The sequence below is a fragment of the Haemaphysalis longicornis genome, unplaced genomic scaffold, assembly GCF_048455015.1.
Source record: "Haemaphysalis longicornis isolate Haplotype H1 unplaced genomic scaffold, Haemaphysalis longicornis Haplotype H1 scaffold_1, whole genome shotgun sequence".
NCBI lineage: Eukaryota > Metazoa > Arthropoda > Arachnida > Ixodida > Ixodidae > Haemaphysalis > Haemaphysalis longicornis.
This window is the reverse complement of record NW_027526203.1, coordinates 95180311-95199039: the sequence shown is the minus strand read 5'-3', so window position 1 is coordinate 95199039 and position 18729 is coordinate 95180311. Positions and strand designations below refer to the sequence as shown.

The 18729-nt window shown below is 51.9% G+C and overlaps 1 protein-coding gene across 1 annotated transcript in view; it reads left to right on the top strand.

Moving 5' to 3' along the window:
* Window positions 1-18729, top strand: part of LOC144178212 (nose resistant to fluoxetine protein 6-like) — a 216268-nt gene that overhangs the window by 130080 nt on the left and 67459 nt on the right. The window contains exons 8-9 of the mRNA XM_077705894.1: window positions 5668-5760; window positions 17292-17457. Coding sequence (XP_077562020.1) covers window positions 5668-5760; window positions 17292-17457 — 259 coding nt within the window. The remainder of the gene's footprint in view (window positions 1-5667; window positions 5761-17291; window positions 17458-18729) is intronic.

Genomic DNA, 18729 nt, shown 5'->3' with positions numbered 1-18729 from the left:
ACCCCAGCAACCTTGCGCCCTCGGGCCCTCTTTTGCCTGACGTTTCCTCGCGGCCACCGGACGTCGCAGTCATACAGCTCCGTCTGCCCACCTTCATGCGCAAGAACCCACACGTTTGGTTCGCCCAGGTCGAAGCCGTCTTCGATCTGCACCGCGTAACCTCGGAGACTACTCGGTTTCGCCACTTGCTTTGCAACCTGCCGCCTGAGGTGGCTGATGAAGTGGCAGACGTCATCGGTGCACCTTTGAACGATGCTCTGTACCAGCGGCTCAAGCAGAGTATTCTGGACCGAACCACGGCGTCCGAGAGCGCGCGCCTCCGGCACCTGCTCACCCACGAAGAGCTTGGAGATCGCCGCCCTTCCCAGCTGCTCAACACCATGCGACAGCTCGTAGGCGCGAGCAACGTGGACTCGAACGGTGCACTTTTAAAAGAGCTCTTTCTGCAGCGCTTGCCTCAGTCCATTCGCATCGTTTTAGCTGCTGCAGGGGACTTGACCCTCGACCGCTCCGCTGAGCTTGCCGATAGAGTTCACGACGCGACTTCTCCCTCAGTCGGTACCCTCGCTTCGACAGCAGAGTCATCGGCCGTGTCCCGCTTAGAGGCTCGGATCGATCAACTGGCCGCTTCCATTGAAGCGCTTAGGACGTCCTCTGATCGCCGATGCGGCTCCTCCCCACGTCCTAGCCGTCGTTCGTCTTCCCCGGGAGGTTCTTGCTCAAGCAGCCCTCGAAGCTCGTCTATCTGCTGGTACCATCGCACTTTCAGCACCGCGCCCGTCACTGCACTTCCCCATGCAGCTGGTCGGGAAACGCGACGCGAGATCACTGATGGCGGCATGTGACGTCGCCTTACAACCCGGCCGCCTTTTCCTGGTCATGGATCGCATTTCTGGTTTGCGCTTCCTTGTAGACACGGGTGCTGAGGTCAGTGTATTACCAGCCACCAAGGATGAATGTACTTCTAAGTCACCTGGGCCTACGCTTCGTGCAGCCAACTCTACCTCTATCGCCACGTATGGTCTGCGGTCCCTCACCCTCGACCTTGGTTTGCGGCGTGCCTTCCGGTGGGTCTTCGTAGTAGCCGACGTCAATCAGCCCATCCTCGGCTCCGATTTCCTGACCCATTTTGACCTACACGTCAGCACGGCTCACCATCGCCTGATTGACAGCAAGACGCGCCTTTCCATCCTGGGCGTACTGTCTACTGTCGCTCCAACTGGCATCTGCACGCTGCTTCCCTCGTCACCGTACGCAAGAATCTTCGAAGACTTCCCTGAGGTTACGACACCCTGCAGCAGCCGCCCAAGCACAGCGTTACCCACTACATCATCACGCGTGGTCCACCAGTCACAGCTCGGCGGCGCCGCTTCTTCGGTGAGCGTCTGGCGACAGCTAAACGCGAATTCGAGCACATGCTGGAACTCGGTATTATCCGCCCATCGTCCAGCAACCACGCGTCTACACTGCATATGGTTCCTAAGAAAAGTGGAGACTGGCGTCCGTGCGGCGATTACCGGGCGCTCAACGCTCAGACTGTCCACGACAGCTATCCCCTACCCCACATCCAGGATTTCACAAGCCACTTGCAAGGGTGCACTATCTTTAGCAAAGTGGACCTGGTCAAGGCATATCACCAAATCCCCGTCGAGCCTGCCGATATCCCGAAGACGGCCATCACTACGCCCTTCGGCTTGTTTGAGTATGTGCGCATGCCCTTTGGGCTACGCAACGCAGCTCAAACATTTCAAAGGTTCATTGCCGAGGTGACGCGCGGCCTTCCGGCTGTATTTGCGTACATTGACGACATCCTCGTGGCGAGTCACACTCCACAAGAGCACGAGCGTCACCTCCGAGAACTCTTTGAACGCCTTCAACAATTTGGCCTGGTTGTCAACGCCCAGAAATGTGTCTTCGGGACGTCCGAGCTCGAGTTCCTGGGCCATCACATCTCGGCGCAGGGAATTCGCCCTTTACCCTCTCACGTTCAAGCCGTGAAGGATTTCCCCGAACCTACCAGCCTCCGCCAGCTTCGTGAGTTCCAGGGCCTGGTGAATTTCTCGCGACGCTTTATACCCCACTGCGCCGAACTTCTGCATCCACTGAATGAGCTTCTTCGCACAACCAAGAGCTCCTCATCCGCGATTTCCTGGTCTCCCGAAGCTCAAGCCGCTTTCAACGCGGCTAAACAAGCCGTCGCCGATTCGGTGGTTCTTATCCACCCGAGAACCGACGTCCCCACTCGCATCATGGTGGATGCATCCAGCGTTGCAATCGGCGCTGTTCTCCAGCAGAGAATCGATTCCGAGTGGCACCCGCTGGGTTTCTTCTCTCGGAAGCTCCAACCTGCCGAGATGCGCTACAGCGTTTCAAATGCGGAGCATTTCTTAGGCTCGCCTTGTCCTGCATCATTGATGGCGGCGCCGTCCACACGCTCACTGCGCATGTGCAACTCTCCTCCTTACACCAACAGCTCCGCGATACTACACTATAAAAAAAGAAATATCGGCGCCCGGTTTCGATTTCACGACTCTCTGGCCGCAACGGGAGGTACGCGGTGCTCTTCCCACTACGCTACAAATCTGGGACAGGAGGAAGTGCTACGAACGCGCCTGATGTCCTGGACTCATTCAAACTACGTCAAGAAGCTACAGATACAACGAAGGCACGCGAAGCTGAACGTCAACGGAAACGACGAACTGAAATCTTTAGAGGGGGATGCTGAATTTCCCGTGGGAAAGCTGTGGCGGGAAGCGCCACGCGCCTTGCAGTTCAACCAGTCCCGTCCGCAGTGCCTCTGATGCTGATTGTGGCAGGATCCCCCTAGGGATTGGCCAACCAAAGAATCCATCACGAGATAGGTTCGCGTTCAACCACCGTCGTCGTCTTCCCGTAGGGGAACCGTCGAAGAAGAAGAACGAGAAGACAAAGCTGCGAAGAGGACGGCGTGTACATTGCTCTCAGCCGGTGCACCAATGTCAACAACCTTTACCTCACCAAAGCGGACGGATACTACCGATTCTACCACAGAGACAACATCGACAAGAACATGATGGACGAGTTGCGGCGCCTCGAGAACCACCGGCTACTCACCGTAACACAACAGCACTTGCGTGCCTTTGCCACCGGTGGGGACCCGGACGCGGAGTTCCCTCTGGCGCTAGTAAAAACCAGATCACTCAACATAACGGCAACACAATGGAACCACACGGAACCGCCACGATGCTTCGCATCCTCATCAGGGTTCCCCGCGGGAAGTTGGTGTAATTTTTTGGTCGTGAGCTGCTCGCCATTTACGCCACCATCCAGCGCTTCCGGCACTTTTTGGAGGGCCAGTCCTTTCACGTTCTTATGGACCATTAGCCTCTGGCGTACGTTTTCCGTACAAACTCCTCCAAGTACGTCGCACGGGAACTCCGTCAGCTCGACTATATTTCGGAATTCAGGACGGACATTCGGCACATCAAAGGTACCGACAACGAGGCTGCTGACGCGCTTTCACTCATTACCTCCATCGGCAGTGCTGCGTCTGCTGTGGACTGGGAACGCCTAGCTCAGGCGCAGCTGGAAGGCCCTGAACTGCAAGCACTGCGGGACTACCCGGGTTCCCTTCGTCTACAACTTGTACCTCATCCGTTCGCGCCTGGCTCACTGTGGTGTGCCATGTCAGCGGCGGCGCCTTGACCCTTCGTTTCGGCTGCCTTTCGTCGTGCTGTGTTTCACTCGCTCAACGACATCTGCCACCCCAGCGTCCGAGCCACGCAGCGCCTCATTACACAGTGGTACGTCTGGCCGAGCACCAACACCGATGTCCGCCAGTGAGCGCGTTCGTGCCTCGCTTGTCAGACAGCCAAGGTGACCCGCCAGACGAACATGCCAACGCAGCCTTTTTTGCCACCTAGCTGTGGCTTTGACCACGTGCATCTTGATTTGGTCGGACCATTTCCTCCCTCCCGTGACTGCCGGTACATTCTCACAATGATTGACCGCTTCACCCGTTGGCCCGAAGCCGTACCAATTCCGGACATCACGGCAGAAACGGTCTCAAAAGCCTTCGTTTCGACATGGGTTTGCCGTTTCGGCTGCCCCGGCATTGTTACCACGGATCGAGGCAGGCAGTTTGAATGTACAGCCGGTAAAAGGCTTGTCTATAACACAGCGTTCGTACTCTCAGCCCTATCCTGCACCGCCGGAGCGGGATTTGAATTAAACTACTGCGAAATTCTGAAATCTTAGCCCTTCGCTTTTGCCTCCGACATGTTTGGAACAAGTATGTTTCGGCAGTTTTCGGATGTAGCTGGTTGAAGTTGAAATCGCTGTTATAGACAAGTGTTTTAGCGGCTGTACTCTGTTCACTTCCCTCAGCCGCTTGCTTGGCACTAAGCACTGCCGCACCACGGCATACAATCCCTTTGCCAACGGCATGTTGAGCGGCTCCATCGCCAGCTAAAAAGTGCTCTCACTGCACGCTGTGCACCTTCCTGTAGTGCTTCTTGGCCTGCGTGCCGTCCTTCGTCGCGACCTCGGCTGTTCAACTGCTGAACTTGTCTACGGCGCACCCCTGCGGCTTCCTGGCGATTTGTTCGTCCCTACGGCCTCCTCGCCCCAGCCGCTTGAGTACCTCCAATGCCTGCAGGACTGCATGCAGCACCTGCGACCGGTCCCACCTCGGTCTTCTGACCACTGCATCTTTGTGCATCCCGACCTGGCGTCTTCGACACACGTTTTCCTCAGGCGGGACGCTGTAAAGGCGCCTCTTACCCCCTCCTACGATGGGCCGTACCGTGTCCTTAACAAGACCCAGAAGTCCGCCACCATCCTCTTGAATGGCCGCGAAGAAGTCGTCTCGTTGGACCGCCTCAAACCGGCCTACCTCGAGACGCCACCCAAAGAACTCCGCGCAGACATCGCAGGCCTAAACACTCCACTGCTCCCCTCCAAAACCAACGCCCGCCTGCCTCGCCGTCGCGTCACGTTCGACATTCCGTCTGGGCGGGGGGCCCTGTAGCACCCTCTGGTTGGCGCTCTTAGCCGGCGCCTTGGCGCCGGCTATGAATGACGAGAATAAAGAAACGAGCGGTGCGTGCTGGGTGCGCCAGCACGGCACGGGCAGTTCGATTCCGAAAGCCTGCCACGATGGTGCTTTCTCTCTTGCGCTGCGCTGCTACCCCGCGGTTCCCGACAGGTGTCTCGTTGTTGTTCGTTTCTGTCACATGCCACTTGCCGTATTGCACAGAATTCGGGAACATTGAGAAAATAATGTATCTGCTTCACACACAAAAAAAAGGAATTGTAAACGTAAAAGTTGTAGAACAGTGCCGGACGCTTGACACGAGAACGTAATGGCCAGTGATTAGTATAGGTGAACACCGGAGCGCAGAACGATCATTCCAGAAAAGCTGTGGCATGCTCCAGCCTGCTTGCTGACGTAATTTGCGGCGTCAGAAGAATAAAAGCAAGGAAAGAGACGCAAATACGATGTTGCGGTAAAGAAGTAGTTCACAAAAGTATCACCAACCTTTTGCCTTCAGAGCACGTAGGCCGACCTCAGTGCCGCGAGGAACTTTTTGTCTAAGCTTAGGCTGTAAGCAAAAAGCCGATGAAAAATTGTTTCTTTTTCCCTTCTACTGTTTCCCTCAAGAAACCTGTCTTACCCTTTTGTTCCAGCGGCTTTCTGCTCACGTTCAACCAATGCAAGAAGCCGGTACGGACAACGCCCGTAGTCGATTTTCTGGGAAAACTTCTTGCCCGCTACTGGAGGTTAGTAAATATAACACTCTTGTCTATTCTATTCATATGCCTGTTTATATGTATTCGTATCCTGCAGAATTGTTTAACTCCCCGTTTCACCTGTGTTTCATATATTGTCACGATGACAAAGACGACGCAGTTGCCTTGAAGGTAAAAAAAAACAAGTTTATTGGAGCAAACTTGTGCTCTCCTAACAACTCAAAGAATACACAGGTGGCGAAGCAGCAGTCAACAAAGTGACGTGCGCAGGCGACTGTCGGTTAAATGAATGCGGCGGCATCTGCTCAGCGGAAATTTATCTTTGGGCGCGAGTGTTTCTCGAACCGTCGATTTCATCCAGAACTCTGTGGATCAAAGAAGGTTATTCTAGACTGTTGACGTTAGTTCGAAACGTTCTCCCTGTCAAATGAGATAACACGTGCGGCATGAAAATGAAGAATGGAACACGGGCTTTACTTGGCACAAGGATAACACAGATAACACAGCCCGGTGCAGCCGTCCGGCAAAAAGAAAACATAAACTAACTAAACATATTGCCTAAGACATACTAAAGGAACCTAAACATAGTAAACATAAACATAAACATGACTAAACACATTAAACCTATTGCCGCATGGTTCGCGGGAATATGTTCCTTGTTAATCTTGGCTAAGTGTTGTATATATGCCCCAATTTTAGCATCTACGCTGTCCCCATATTCCTATTTACTCTTTCCTGCCCATCCAACCTCTACCGAAGCAGGCGTTCCGGTGTCCGCCCCTAGGCGAGACAATTTACGCCTTCTGGTGGAACTTCCTATTTACCTAATGAACAATACATACATACATACATACATACATACATACATACATACATACATACATACATACATACATACATACTGTGGGCCTGCTCTCTACGCCATGCCAAGGAATGAGGCACACTGCGGTTGCGTGAAAGAGCTCTTTACTTACATCCTCGTCCGGGCATACACACGCACACACCACCAAAACTCCCAGCGTCCCGAGTCCCAGTCTCCCCAGCCCCGCGCTTCTCTCACTCCACCGCCCGCTCCCACACGTCCACTAGCGCCATCTCTCCGGCGCCGGCGTCTCCAAGTCTTGCGGCCCGGTGGCCGCACGGTAGGCGAGGAGGGCAAGGGAAGGTAGCTCACGGCGAGGGGCTCCGAGTCCCTACAGTGCCACGCTTCCCACACCTCTCCCCCCCTCAAACACAAGGTACGGGCCCATCAAGGAAGATTGTCCTCGGGGTCCTAGTGCAGGTAGAACCGCTGGTCGGCGTCTGGGGCCGCCCTGTGCGGCTGTGGGTGGGACGGCCCCCGCCAAAGTCAGGCAGCATGCTGCCCTGTCGCCATTGCCCCCACGTAGGCGTCCGCCGAAGCACCTTCTCGGCGGCCCGGCGCAGCATTTCCGGAACAGCCAGGTTTCCCTCGATATGCCCCGGTCCCGGATCTCCGCTGCTCGGCGCCGGAACCGGAGACGCCGCGAAGAGCCCGGGGCAAACCCGGTTGACGGGCGCTTGCAGAGGCTCAAAGCACCAGAGCGAGCTGTAGGCACTGCGCCCACCGGCGCCTCCACGCCAGGGTTACAGCTCCGTGATGAGCTCAGCAGGCCTCCAACCCATGAACACGACTCCGCCGTGGACCAGGAGGCGAACCGCAGCCGCCTCACATCTCCGAAGGGCACCAGGACCCCCGGACCGGGGCAACAGCTCCCGGGTCGCACCAGGAGGGCCCGCTGTCCGCAGGCCCAGGCTGGCATCGTAACGGCCAAGCACAAAACCACGCTTCGCACCACCACACAGGTGGCTCGATGAAACTGGAAGCGGTGACTGTGTTGCGCTGCGGGTTGCTCCGTGGTAGAAACACGTGAGACCCGTGTGAGCTAGGTCGTGGCTCGAATGAAGCTCGAATGGAAGAAACTAGGGTTTGAGAATTTAAAAGGTTTAATAATAGAGAAAAACTGAGGTTACAGTCGATCAGGACAGTGCAGCACGGGGAGAAAACGTCTGACGCGGTGCACAGGCGTGGGGCGACTCTCTGGGCGAACCGCACGCAGACGTAAGAGAGAGAGAGAGAGAACGAACATAAACAGTCGCGCTGAGTCTGGCGTCGCCTCCTGTCCTCGGGCATAACACACGAGAGTCAGGGGCGCGTTCGTGCTCTGAAGGACTTCGGATTCTCAGCGCGGCCGTGGCCGTAAATTATGGTCGTTCTGCGCGTCTTCTGTGCGTCTGGGCGGCACCTTCGGTGGTGTTGAGATGCTACGTGGCGCCGTGGTCGACCGTTCTTGTTTCTCGACGGAGAGATTTCTGCGTAGTGTCGGAGCGAGCTGACACCCGGACCAGTGGGGGGTAGATACAACCGCACCCTCAGGTCGTAACGATCGGTGCGAACCCTATCGCCGGCCGTTCTGTCATTAGAAGCGGGACTCCCACCTTCTGGTTCCGCTACCACCTGTTCGTCATCGCCAGTGCGAACATGATAGGCCTTGAGATCGCTCACGTGCACAGGACCCACTAGCTCGTCGCTTTCAAGCGACTGCATCTCATACGTGAGCAGAGTTGTCTGCGCCGTAATTCGGTATGGCCCTTGCCATTTGTGTGCGAGCGCTGCAGTGAAACCGCGCGCAGCATTGCTGAGTGGGTGCGTTCTCCTTAGCACTAGGTCACCGATGTTGTACACAAGGTGACGACGGCCTTTGTTATACTGCTCGGCTTGCTCCATGTGCGCCACGTCGAGATTCTCCCGGGCCGTGCGTTGCGCTGCCAAAAGGCGTTCCCGGAGCCTAGCCGCGTACTGCGACAGAGAAGGGGCGTTACCCGCCGCCGCGTACAGCAGTGCATTTTCCATTGGAAAAGCGATCTCTCTACCGAAGTTTAGGTAACCTGGTGTCAAACCCGTTGACCTATTTACGGTAGTCCTAGTCGCGAAAGCCAGCTCAGGCAAACGCACGTCCCAGTCCTGATGCTCCTTGGTTGTCGCAACCAGCATGCACTTCAGGTTCCTGTTCACCCTCTCAGTGATGTTGCTCTGAGCATGATGAGGACTCGTTTTCCTGTGCCGAATGTGCAACGCTCTACAACAGTCTGAAAAGACATTGCTTGTGAAATACGAAGCATTGTCAGTGATCAGGTCGCAGGGGAAGCCGAAACGAGTGAATGTCTCCAACAGCTTCTCTACGATCCGCTCCGACGCTCGCTTTCTAAGGGGAAACAACTCCACCCAGTTAGAAAAGTGGTCCGTTATAACCAGAATGAACTGGTTCCCTCGCGCGGATCTTGGGAGGGGTCCCATTACGTCACACGCCACAATCTGCCACGGGTAGCTGCTTTCCACCGGCTTCATAAAACCCACAGGTTTCCCAGCGCGCGGCTTCGCTACCTGACAAAGAGGGCAAGCGCGCGAATAGCTCATTACGTCTTTCCTCATGCCTGGCCAGGTCGCGACACGCATAACTTGTCGTAAGTCTTACTGCCGCCGCAATGTCCTGCCAGCGCTGAGTCATGAAAGTACCGCATGAACCGTTTCCGCAACTTCCTTGGGACCACGACTAGAAAGGGGTATGAAACCGCCTCTTCGTCGTCCAGTTGGGGAATGTAGCGAAGTAATAAGCCATCGTCGCCCAGCAGATACGCGTCAAACCCCTCAGCGTTACCGGTGCAAGCTACGCCGCTCGATAGCCTTTTCAGCACCCGCTGGCACAGACCGTCTGCTTTCTGGGCCTCAAAGAGCTCTTCGTTACTCACTACCTCCCCCCACGACAGATTCCTTTCTGCCTCCGTTCTCGGGGGGCGAGAAATCGCCGCTGCGAGATGCCGCTTTTCTTTCTCTTTGCGGCCGGCCGCGACTCCTATGTCTGGCCCTTTGCTCCCCCTCTCGGGGTGGCGCGCGCCGCCGAAGAAACCGCTAAACTCGGCGCGCGCGCTTCCGCCGCCTCCATCGGGGCTGCTCGCCGCGCGTACACCCGCCTCCAGCGGCGCGCGCGGCAAAACATCGGCTACCTTTTTGGTGCAGCCTCGGCGGTACTCGATTGTGTACGCGTAACGTTGCAACGTCAGCGCCCACCTCGCGAGCCTGCCTGCAGGATTTTTAAGCCCCTTCAGCCACGTCAGTGCCTGGTTATCCGTCTGCGCCGTGAAAACCGCTCCATTTAGCTACATGTCGAACTTCGACAATGCGAACATGATAGCCAAGCACTCCTTTTCGGTTACGGAGTAATTACCCTCCGTCGGTGTGAGTGTACGGCTCACGAAAACGACTGGCCGCAGCTCACTCTCGTGTTCCTGCAACAAAACAGTTCCCACACCGTAGTCACTAGCGCCTGTCTGCAGAACAAACGGTTTGTTCAGGTCGGGAAGGCGCAAACTGGCCGTGTCCGCTATTGCACACGCACGACCACCAAAACTCCCAGCGTCCCGAGTCCCAGGCTCCCCAGCCCCGCGCTTCTCTCACTCCACCGCCCGCTCCCACACGTCCACTAGCGCCATCTCTCCGGCGCCGGCGTCTCCAAGTCTTGCGGCCCGGTGGCCGCACGGTAGGCGAGGAGGGCGAGGGAAGGGAGCTCGCGGCGAGGGGCTCCGACCAACACTCAAGGTGCCAAGGCGCTTCCCACAATACATACATACATACATACATACACACATACACACACACACACATACATACACACACACACATACATACATACATACATACATACATACATACATACATACATACATACATAGAACAAAGCACGTTGTTAGGCTAGTTGTTCATATTCATACTTAAAACTGCGCATTCGAACGGGACAAGGAAAAGAAGACACAGGACGGGCGCAGACTCATATTGAAAAATGGAGCATGCTAATATACCCACACCAGAACATGCGCACACATGTCACCACCTTTATCATATGATATAGCGGTTTAGAAATTCATATTCATTTCCATACAAAGATTCACTTACACACTGGTCACCATGCTTTCGAATGAAAAAGGCCTCGCTTAATTCCCTTGCCACTTGTTCTCTGCTTTTGCTCAGCACCTTTGTCTAAGTCAAAACAGGCTCGCATGGCTTTCTTTCACAAGCCATGCTATGGTGCGGAAGATGGGATCCAGTTTTATTACGCATATTCAGCTGGTGTTCCCTTAAACGGTCGTTAAGACAGCGGCCCGTTTGTCCAATGTATACCCGCCCGCATGTGAGCGGGATCATGTACACCACCCTGATTCCGCACTTCACGTATGGCGCCGCATGTCGTTTTAGGCAACCTGGTGTTTGTTCCATTCCTTTCAGGATCTTGGGGCACAGGCTAGCCAACTTGTTAGGCACAGAAAAAACGATTGGCACTTTGTGCCTGTTAGCCACATTTTTGAGGTTGTGTGCCACTCGATGGTTGTATGGAACCAGCACCGGTTTCTTGCGCCTAAGGTCGTCTGTCCTTTGGGGTGTGTTCCCTTTCAAGTTCTGAAGCAAGGACCCGGCCACCGCTGTCACAACCATTAAGGGAAACCCAGCAGCAATCAATCGAGCAACCTGAGCATCGAAACTTTCCTGAATCTTGTGATGGCAAGATTTTGTTAGTGCTCCTTGAAAGCAAGAAGAAGTAACTGCCCTTTTTACTGTCTTCGAGTGCGCAGACAGGTAAGGCAACAACCCTTTTCTTACCTTCGGTTTATAAACCCAACACACATGGTGTGATAAAAGCGTGATGTTAGCCACAACCTTCCTGGGTTAAAAGTTCTTTTGGACAGCCGACAGGCCTTTTCGCCGTAAGTCCCAAAGGTAAGGCTTCAAAGGTAAAAGCAAGTGATTCTGCCTTGTGTAAGGTACTGTCCCTTGACAAGCTCGCAAAGTCAATTAGTGAGTCTAAGCGCAGCAGCCTTGAATTTTTTTTCACGGTGAAGACTCATAAGGACGACTTCCCGTTTAGGTGTATTGTTACTTAGAGGGGTTCAAGGCAAGACCAGGTTCGCCATTTTCTGCAGAAGCACCTGAGCACGCAAAAATTACTGAATCCCTATGCAACGAAAAATTCTGACGAGGTGGTTTCCTTTTTGAAAGAGGGCATGCCCTTTGGTTACGTGTTTTCAGTTGATGTCACTGATTTGTATTACTCCATTCCGCACCAAGATCTCTTAGTGGCTGTTCGAGATTGCATTGAAGACCACAATGTTATTTCAGTTCAGAATTCCTGTGGCACTACAGTACATAATTTTATGACTTTGCTTGAATTTTATCTGCAATCTACGTTTGTTGTTTATAAGAAAGAGATATTTGTGCAACGCAAGGGTGTGTGCATTGGTTCATGCGTGGCGCCTGTTCTTTGTGAAATCTTTTTGGGCAGTTTTGATCGGAATTTAGAACGCGACCTGGACGAAGGACCGGCAGTTAAAGTTTTTGGATATGTTGATTTCTTAATTTTTTTTAAATTGATTGATTGTAGGGTTTAACGCGCCGACGCAACGCAGGCGATGAGGCGCGCCGTAGTGGAGGGCTCCGGATTAATTTTGACCACCTGGGGATCTTTATCGTGCGCCGAAATCTCGAACACACGGGCGTTTTTGCTTTTCGCCTCCATCAGAAAAGCGGCCGCCGCGGCCGGGAATCGAACCCGCGACCTCGTGCTCAGCAAATTTTTTTTAGAGGTTTTACCTGTTTTAACTTACCCCGACGCTGTGACGAGATTTTAGACAAGTTCCTACGATTGTGGAAAGGCCTGTCTTTCACTCATGAGTTGCCTAACCATGACTGCTTGCAGTTTTTAGACAATAACATCACGCTCTTATCAGACCATGTGTGTTGGGTTTATAATCCGAAGGTACGAAAAGGGTTGTTGCCTTACCTGTCTGCGCACTCAAAGACAGTAAAATGGGCAGTTGCTTCTTCTTGCTTTCAAGGAGCACTACCAAAATCTTGCCATCACAAGATTCAGGAAAGTTTCGATGCTCAGGTTGCTCGATTGATTGCTGCTGGGTTTCCCTTAATGGTTGTGACAGCGGTGGCCGGGTCCGTGCTTCAGAAGTTGAAAGGGAACACACCCCAAAGGACCGACGACCTTAGGCGCAAGAAACCGGTGGTGGTTCCATACATCCATCGAGTGGCACCCAACCTCAAAAATTGGGCCCATCTCCCCGCGAGGGGGACTCGAGTAAATGCGTCGCATAGGGGGTGGGTGTATTGCGTTAACGTTTAGTGTTTGGAGAGTTGGTGGTAGTGAATGCGTTGTATCAGCAGCTTCTTGACGTAGTTTGAATGAGACAAGGATATAAGGCGCGTTCGTAGCCTCCTATTCTGTGTCGACTTTGTGGCGCAGTGGGTAGAGCACCATGTACATTGCGTTCCGCCCGCAGGGTCGAGGTATCGAAACCAGGCGCCGGATAGTATTTTTTTTTATATAGTGTACGGGGAGGGGTGCGGACTACGACTACGGGCGTCAACGCGGGTGACATCGTGAGTTACTGAAATGCTCTGCATTTAAAATGTGGCCAACAGGCGCAAAGTGCCGATCGTTTTTTCTGCGCCTAACAAGTTGGCTAGCCTGTGCCTCAAGATCCTGAAACGAATGGAACAAACACCAGGTTGCCTAAAACGACATGCGGCGCCATACGTGAAGTGCGGAAAAAGGGTGGTGTACATGATCCCGCTCACATGCGGGCGGGTATACATTGGAGAAACGGGCCGCTGTCTTAACGACCGTATAAGGGAACACCAGCTGAATATGCGTAATAAAACTGGATTCCTCCTTCCGCACCATTGCATGGCTTGTGAAAGAAAGCCATGCCAGCCAGTTTTGACTCAGACAAAGGTGGTGAGCAAAAGCAGCGAACAGGTTGCAAAGGAATTAATCGAGGCCCTTTTCATTCGAAAGCATGGTGACCAGTGTGTAAGTGAACCATCCATATCTTTGTATAGAAATGAATATTAATTTCTAAACCGTTATATCATGCGATAAAGGTGGTGACATGTGTGCGCATGTGCTGGTGTGGGTATATTAGCATGCTCCATTTTTCAATAAACTAGTGAGTCTGCGCCCGTCCTGTGTCTTCTTTTCCTTGTCCCGTCCGAAAGCGCAGTTTTAAGTATGGATATACATACACACACATACATGCCTGCACACATACATACATACATACATACATACATACATACATACATACATACATACATACATACATACATACATACATACATACATACATACATACATACATACAAGAAAGGAAAACTTCGAACAAGGTAGAAACCATGACTGTTACCAACGTTCCAGCAGTCCAGGGTTTGCCCTGACGAAGGCAAGTCTCTGCTGAAACGTTGGCAACAATTGTGGTTTCTACCTTGTTCGAAGTTTTCTTTTTTTCTTCTCTACCATCTTCCAAGTTTTATTGCTCCCTAGATACAAACATACATACATACATACATACATACATACATACATACATACATACATACATACATACATGCATGCATGCATGCATGCATGCATACATACATACATACATACATACATACATACATACATACATACATACATACATACATACATACATACATACATACATACATACATACATACATACATTCACAGTGCAAGGAAAAGAGCAGTGCAAAACGGTGGGCTGTTTAGGTAAGCCTACTGTATTTGAAACGACTCATTCGAACCTGTATCGGCGGTGTGTAGAAATGCGCAGAAAAGTGATGTTTTTTTGCGTTGATGCATTAGGCCGAACACCTACATGAAAAACAGTAGAAAAATAGTATTCGTTGGGTGGCTGTGGGTGTGTATTTGCGAAATCACAATAACTTTAAAGGAGTAAGATTTCATTTCACCCTGAAAAATAGTTTCAATTATCAATGTAGGAATAAAAATTTGGTGCATTTGCTTTACAAACAATGCGTAGTGCTATGCTTGAGGACTAATTACAAATAAGAGCGAATCTTAAGTGAAAATATTCTGCACGGTTATCAACTTCAACTCCAGCGCACACTTTCTGCTTCTCATCGATGCATACAAAAATGCTACCTAGCGTCATGAAGCTAGTTTCAGCCTTCAAAGGATCGAAATTCGTCAATTCGAGAAAGACAAGTTCTGCGCACAGCTCGATAAATATTTATCTCGTGCATATTACTCCAGATTTAGAAAAAGCGAACAGCTGGAAAACCGCAGCTGCTTTCACAAAGTGTATATTAACAAGAATGCCAGCCAACTCAGACATTTTCATAAGTACCAAAAGAAATCAAAATAAATGACGAAAATGCAGTTCCTTAGTTTTGTTTGGTTGCGATTTAGTTTTAATTGTGCCTCTTATCTGGGTCCGTGTCACCAAGGATCGGCATTGGTCTGTTGATAGCCCTTCAATCCCCCGCCAACTTACCCCCGTATTCTGAATCCCTCCTCTACTCCATGTGTTTCCTCCACTCGGTCGAGTGGAGGACACGGCAGCACCTCCACTCGAAGTCTCAACGTATTTCATAAACGTGGTGAGGCCGAGGAAATCCTCCATTTCGAGCGACCCTCGAGATCGCAGATTCTGGGGGGAGCGAAAGGCATCTGGAGGCGAGCTTATTGCAAATTTCTATTCAAGACATGAAAGTAAGCCTCAGAAATATAGCTTTATAATATTTTTATTTTCCGTTGAATAACTATATAGGTATTTCAAGAAATATTACTTTCTGTGATTGAGCGGAGCACAGAAATGACATGAGCTAGGTGGACAAAACTAGACATAGACGTTCTTTGGTCTGGTCACACTGCACACATACTTCGGTAGCAGACGATAAATCTGTTTTATTTTTGTGTACGCTGCTCAACGTATTTGTCGTGTCTACCGTTCTTCCTGACCTTATCGATCGCTATGAGTTTCAGCGCCCCCACTCCGGATGACAGCAGAGAAAACGATGTCAGCGGAAGGGCTGGAGGTGTACGTGGTTTTGTTTTCATGCGTGAAGAGCCCATATTTTCGGCCGGAATTGCCGACACAGTGTGCGCTTAATTCTTTGTTCTGTGCTGTTCACGCCACTATTCCCACCTAAAAGCCCACATATTGTTTAGATTACAAAGGATTGCGTTTGTAATGTGGATGGCACAACGGCAAACCCGGAAGAAATGTTTGCGTTCGTCAGGACGCAAGTGCGAGGTAGCAGACGAGCACGAAGCGACGGGCACTTGGAAGGGGCGGAGCCTCGCAGCGCGGGTGACGCGAAGCAAAAAAAAAAAAGAAAAACGCGCTTCGGAGCAGACGAGGCGCTCGCTCGGTTCGCTACGGCGATCGTCTGCTTCATACGCACTGTAAGGAGATTACGGTAGCTGTCTAGACACCATTACAGAATGATGACTTGCGGTGCATGACAGTGACAACCTTGTCATTGCGACCATAAAGACAAGTCCGCACACATATCTCGGGGCTTACCCGCCGTCGCAGGAAACATCACGACGCTTCGAATTACGATCTCCAACCAGCGCCTGACGACGCGGCTTGTCGGCGGTGAAACGTTGACGAAGGCACCCATCACAACTTGAAATGTCCCGGCGCCATAACATTGTAACGTAGCCAGCTGCCGCAACGCAGGGAGCAGTGGGTGGCCGCGGTTGCTGGCGTTTGGCTTGAAGTCACACGGAAAACAAGCGCTAAATAAAAACACGGGACCAGGAATAGACGGGACAAGCGCTGACTTTCAACAAAAAGTTCATTGCCGATCCAGCGCTTATAAACAAGTGTGGGAGCACGAAAAGAGGGGAAAAAGAAAGGGAAACATAAAAAAAGGAGGCCAAAAAAAGAAGAACAGTGACGTGCCGCCTACGATAAGAAATCCAATTCGTGTTTCGATAAAGCCACAGACGGCCTGCTGACGCATTGATCCCCCGACCTGGCTATCTCGGCCGCTTCAACAATTTCCCTTGTGAGGGCCGAGCGGTGAAAATACAAGATGGTAGTCTGGTCGTACAGGGGATGACACTGGTTACCCGAGACACATTTTTTACAGTGGGCAGCCAGCTTGAAGAGTAGCTTGAAGAGGCTTGAAGAGTAGCCACTTCAGCAGCTCCAGCAGTGATCGCTTTCGTAAAGCGGCAGCGCGACACGAATTCGCCCTTGCTGAAGTGCTCAAGCGTATTCAGCCCGTACCTTATGCCGGACATGGCAAATTCACGGTGCGGAAATCCCCTAAACCTTAATGGAATGCCTCGTCAATGCGCGATACATGCTTCGCGAACTCCGCGAAAGAGGTGAGCGAGCACAGCCGGCTCGAACCGAGAGGAGCGTAGTACTCGAGGGCTGCTTCAAAGTAGCACAGACGACACCTTGGAGTGGCTCCTCCAAATCGCCGAGCGGCTCCTCCGTTGGAGTAGACACTCGAGTGGAGGTTAGTTTACGAAACCGAAACTCGCTTTCAAGGGTCTTCTCGAGCCGAAGCTCGAGTGGAGGAAGGACTCAGAATACGGGGGTTAGTTTCTCGATGTCGAAAGCTTCCCCAAATTTCTATTAGAGAGCTGCTGAGCGAACAGAGGTGCGCGAAGCGCCGAGCCCAGTGCGCGCAGAGCAATCCCTCCTGTTTCCAGGTTGGTCCCTGTGGCGGCGGTATGCATGACGGTGCTGTTCCTGCTGCCAGAGCTGGCTTCAGGCCCCATCTGGGACGAGAAGGTGGAACGAGCCATCGGCAACTGCCACCGCTCCTGGTGGTCTGTTCTGCTCAACATACACAACTTCTACTCATACGAGGAGTCGGTACGGCCTCTTCAGCCCAGTTTCTGCTGACACTTTGATCCGCCTTTGCGTTACACCTCTGTGATTGTTTTGTGTGGCCGGAAAGCTGATCTGTGTTCTTGCTTGTTTACAGCAGTGTGTCTTGTATACGTTCGACCAAAAATATGAGGCATTGGCGCGATGCAGCTGAAGGCATCTTGTCATGGAAACCTTACGGCTCGGCAGGCCATGCCAAGTGCGCTGCAGATACAGGTAGCACGACATGTCGTAAATTAAAAGACATGTCATTGAGATTTCGATTATGGGAAGGGGGTTGGATCAGGCAGAACCGGACTTCCTTGACATCAATACACGAGTCCATAAAGGTTAGCCAAAGTCAGTGTCCTTCCACTCTGTGAACAAGGATCCCCAGGGAAGCTGGGCGCTGTGTAAGGAGTGCGCAAAACAAAACCCGTTTGTTCGTAATTTGCGATGGAGCATATACTTCCTAGCTAATTAGCTGAATGAACCTTGCAGGAACTGCAGTCTGGGGGACAAACATCGGGCTGTCTGTTTCCTTGCCACGTGCTAGGCATCTTACTGACGGTGCGACATACCAACCCAAACCACTCGACACAGCGGTCAGGTCACATCGGGCAGTGAGAAGTCCAAGTTGAAATCTCCCCCCATCAGGACGGCTATGTCAACAATGAGCCCGTGAAGCCTTCCTGCGCCTGAAGCCTTCCTCACGCGTGAAGGCGTGAAGCCTTCCTCCCCAATGTACGAATAAGAATGGCCGGGGGCCAATAGGCGCCTCGGGTTGAGCAGTGTGAGAGCAGTGTGAGAAAGCCAGCTTACAAACACCATGTTTACACCGATCCCCTTAAGGTCGACTTCAGCTCTAAACACAAATGCACTTATGAGAAGACATTTTCTAGAGGCAATATGACATCTTATACCAAAATATGGATGGCCTTAGATCTGATTTTTGATTTTTTATATATTTTATCTTATGTTGAACACTTTTCCCCGACAGTAAGGTGAAGAATTGGGCTCTTTGGTTCTGCATGTTTGAAAACTGCGCTTGAAGTTACTAAGGACACACTTGTAAGGAATACAAACAGACGACAAACAGACAGTAATACAAACAGCACGAGCTACTTCTTAAGCGCCAAAAACTACAGGGACATGGAATGAGACAGGGACACGCGCTAACTTTCAACTAAATTTTATTGAGCAAACGTGAAATATATACCTGAAAAATAGTCGATAGGAGATACAGAAAAGAATTACACACAGGAGATAACAGATAAA